The sequence below is a fragment of the Pygoscelis adeliae genome, unplaced genomic scaffold (assembly GCF_000699105.1).
Source record: "Pygoscelis adeliae isolate BGI_AS28 unplaced genomic scaffold, ASM69910v1 Scaffold186, whole genome shotgun sequence".
Lineage (NCBI taxonomy): Eukaryota > Metazoa > Chordata > Aves > Sphenisciformes > Spheniscidae > Pygoscelis > Pygoscelis adeliae.
The window spans coordinates 1,398,408-1,402,891 of NW_008825071.1; the positions used below are offsets into that span (position 1 = coordinate 1,398,408).

A 4,484-nucleotide genomic window follows, 5' to 3' on the forward strand; every position below is an offset into this window, starting at 1 on the left:
GCTTACCACGCAAAGGTTAGCAGGCTGGCAGAAGGGCCTGCAAAACAGCTTCTGATCTGCCTTAACTCCAGTACTTCCACCTGATAAAAACGTCGTGTTCAGTGTTATTTATCTAGCCTTGCAGAAAACAGAAAGGCTGCAGCACTTCTCACACTCCCTGCAGCTTTGGTTTGTGCAAACATTCCTCCCTCTCAGCTTTGCTGGGTGATCTCTCTCTCCCTGCCGTGTCATACCAGCTCTAACCACGGGGCTCAATTCTGCCACCAATACTGAAAGACCGCTTCCCTGGGACCCTTGCTGTACCCTGAACTGCTTACAAATGAAGGGCTGCTTGACAACACCAGCTAGACAAGAAAATGTTTCTTTAGTCTGGTACAAACAGGCACCTGTAAGTTTTGCAGATAAGCTCAGACAGCTTTCTCCCCTTTCCTTCCCTCTTCATTTGTACAAATTCGACATTCCTACAAAGACAGCAAAAATCAGCAGGGCAGTTTCCAATGCCAGGGTATCAAGTAGGGAAGAGAACCCTTACAACATTCTGCTGTCCCTTTCCGCATGCGCAAGACTCACGGTTTCATGGATTGATTCATTATTTTAAGCACACTTGATGACTCCGCCAGAAGTGCAGCTCAAAGGCCACCATCCCAGGCTAGGAACCAGAAGCCGGTAGCTGCTCCAGAGAGCAGAGTACCCAAGGACCATTGCTAAGGGCCAAATTCCGCAAATAAAAAACACGCTCTAAAGCAAGAGAGTCAAGTTATGAACGAATTTCACCAACCAGATCACCCCAGCCAACTCTCTCAACTTAAGCTTAAAAAATTAAAAAAATTTAAAACGTCTTTCTAATATTTTTGAATAGCTGTCTGGTATTTCCTATCTGCAGCACAAATCTCAAATCACACCACCACTACTGTAGACGGTAGCATTTTAGACTCCAGGACATTATTTCTGCATCAAATATGTGCTCTCAAGAGAGGATAAAAGCTTAAATTCCAGTCACAGTCATTAAGGTTAGACGTTATAAATTAAAGATACCAAGAAACACTGGGGGATTGCAAAAATGAGGCTTCTTAGATTGCTGTTGGCAAAGAAGGAAAAATCCAGAAGTTTGCATTTGTGCATCATGAAGCAATGTTGTATGCTAGATAGGAAATTAGGACACCGTGCAACCAAGGACAGATGTTACCCCTGTTGTCCTAGTCATTCTAGAAGCAAGAAACATTACTATGGGTGAAAGCTACCTGGAAAGAAGTGAATCTTCATGCCGTGCTGACTAATACTTCGGCACTAGACTACGGCTGGGAACTTTCAGCTGTGTCATCTCACACTGCCTTCAGCAACTGCAACTCCGGGCTGTGCAAGATGAAGGCTGATGGCTGCTAGGGGCGTGTGAGAGAGAAGGGGTGGGAGTCAGAAGAGAAGAAAAATAAGGTGGTTGTTTTTGTGAACTTTTCAACCACTGCTTTATGAATAAAAACAGTAGCCTCTCTATATCATCCGAAACATTGAGAAAATGACCACGGACTAAATAACAGATGTAGAAGAATGCACAACCAAGCAACAAGGACACAACAAACGCCTGTCTCCGTTCATACCTCGCATGCGAACAGCTCACGTTCTCCACCTTGCACAAAGGCAGAGCCCTGCAATGGACGATAGTTGCTCCAGTTGCTAAAGCTTCTCATCAGTCCTCTCTGAAAATCCACCTCTCTGGAAAATGGCTTAAAGGGCTACTTTGCCGCTGTTTCCTATATAGACACACACTTATAATAAAGCATCTAACTCCTTGCCCAAAGCTGCTTCTAGGTGCACTAGTACTGATGGGCACTCTGCAAGAAGTTCATGGGGCTTTCTGCAGAGACAGCCAGGCGCTGTAGAAGGAGCAGATGAGCCCACCTTGTCCAGCAGTACAGGAGAGTGGCGCAGGTCAGGGAGAGGGATTTGCCGCTGACGTGAACTGGAACAGCTTCACTGGCTTCCATAGAACTGGTTGCATCAACTGTAACTATCCACACTGATTTACATTTCTTATGAATCAACTCCTACAACAACAGGGCTTATCTGCACTTTTTGTAGAGATAACACTCAACTCCCCCCTTCAGAAGAATCTGCATGAATAACGGGCAGTTAACTGTAACAGGATGAACAAGAACTAAAACCCAGGAAAAACTCCTCACTAAGCATATCCTGTTCACAGATAATCAAATCTAAGTACTACAATCTCTTGTCACCATCTCAGCCCCTAGACTTCAGCTCCTGGAAAACATCTTTGTAATTTTCAACCACAGACTTCAACTTGAACTTTGAATACAACTCAAAGTTAGACATTAAGCGTGAAGACAAATCAGGCCTCCCAGACAATTTCCTAAGTGAGACCCCATTACTCATCCTGTACTTAAAAGATGTAAGAAGAAAAAAAAAAAAGTAAAGCACTGAAAATTAATAGTAGCTATGTCAATGCACACTCACTAGCCAATTCTCCTTCTCTGAGCAGAATAAGAAGGGTAGTTATGAATCAATGCTTTCAGTTTAATTTGGGAAAAGTCAGGAGGCTTGGGTGGGCTTAAGTAAAAAAACTGAGCACAGCTAATTTTACAGAGAAAGCTAGCAACAAAAGACAAACCCCACCTAAAGAGAATGCCAGCCCTCCAGCCCTTGATCAGCACTCATGGCCACAAAGTCAGGTGCGATTGCTATTTGCTACAAAATACATCAATATCATGGGACAGAAAAATAGGAGGGGACCATGCCACTGAGAAAGGCTCAGCATCCAAGAGCAGCCACAGCAGCTGTAGCAATCTCTGGAGCTTTTCCTTACCATACGCGTTACAGGTCACCACTAATCCTCTTCCCCTGGCGTCAGTACAAAGAGATTCCCTAAATGAAATAATCCACCATCGGATAAGCTGCTTATTTTCTCCTACCGTTTGCATATAGTTCTACCACCAAAAACACACTTCAGTTGGAAACTAGGGCAATTTGTATTGATAGAGTCAGGCAAATACCCTCCAACATTGGCGTTGATGACTCCACACCTCCCCTTGCCCCTCCGGTGTTCACTGACTCACAAGATCAAAAGGAACAGATGATCCAGGGGCACATTCTGAAGGTGGCAAGTACCAGACCTACACGCAGGACCCCTACAAAAATAAACCCTGATGGCCAGGACCCAACATGGTTGTAGCCTCCTTAAAGGAGCCAGCTCCTCCCAAACTGCTACACATTTCATCCTCTTGGATATGGCCCTAAGAAGGGAGGAGAAAAATCAAAGTAGTGCTATGCTTGTCCCAAAAGCTCCAGTTGGTACGTGTCAGGGCAACACTTAACAGAATGAAAATGACCAAATTGCCCAGAGTCACAGATTGCCAATTCCTGCCCACACGGTACCATAGCAAGATGTAATGCAAAGAGTGCTAAGCTTCAAAGGGTTGAGAATTGTCCTTCCCCCACCCCAGATTGCAACTTTAGCATCCCATATCCTGTCCCTCTAAATGCTTTGATAATTTCAAACATTCCCAGAAAAATACTACAAACATACCAGAAGTCTGAAAGAAATCTCTCCAGCTGTGTTTCTTCCTAACTGGCCACTCCTAGAAGGCACCTCCAAGGAGTGGCTTCATACCACAACATTATCCCCAGACTTTGAAACCAAAAATGGAGAGAAGGACCAAGAGAGGTTCTACCTCCTACCCGCTAACTAAGTTGAACTAGCCAGCCAGACCTTTCCCCTGCCTAAAGTTTCTATTTCAACGTCTCTATCGACAGGATGAAAAGGCTTCACCTCCCAGGTGGCACACTAAGCACTCTGGACGTTCACCAATCTGACTTCCAGGGGCAATGATGTCAGATTTGGACAACTTGTGAGCAGTTATTTCTAGCTCTTCTCCTCCGCTTTTTCGGAGGCCACACTCACAGCAAAGCTACTCCTGAAGTACTCAAAGCAGGATGTTAGACAGAAGAGATGACTCAACTTCTGTTCCTCATAGTAAGCTATATATAAAAGGCTAGTTACGACCACACTTTCAAACCTGGGTTTAAAACAGAGGTGGAGATACTGAGAAAAATCACAGTTATCCCTTGATAACCACCACAACGTGCCAGGGGAATCGGTGCTTCCAGTAAGCCCCCACTGCCAAAAAGCCAACACCCTTTGCAAAACAGATCCATCTTCCTTCCTCGCTGCGATCTCCACTGGGGCCAAGCGCTTTCCTGTCCCCACCAGCACCCGGGCCAGCCCTCCAGCGACAGCCCGTATCCGCCAGCTGCTCTGCGCCCTCGGAGCTCGCACTGGCCGGGGCGGGCAGGCCCCCGAGGGGGCACGGGCCAACGCCCGCCGTCCTGTTCGAGGGAGGGGGGAGCAAGGGACGGAGAAGTTAAACGATTTGATCCCGCACTCGCTGGCTTCGCCGGGCTGACAGCACAACGCTCCAGGTCCTGCCGCAAGTCAGGGGATGCTGGCCCCGCCTCACGCCGCCCCCCAGGGC

General features: G+C 46.5%; 1 protein-coding gene across 1 annotated transcript in view; it reads right to left on the reverse strand.

Moving 5' to 3' along the window:
* DUSP22 (dual specificity phosphatase 22) overlaps nt 1-4,484 on the reverse strand; it is a 45,448-nt gene that overhangs the window by 39,427 nt on the left and 1,537 nt on the right. Inside the window, 2 exon segments of the mRNA XM_009326520.1 lie at nt 3,006-3,047; nt 4,220-4,338. Coding sequence (XP_009324795.1) covers nt 3,006-3,047; nt 4,220-4,338 — 161 coding nt within the window.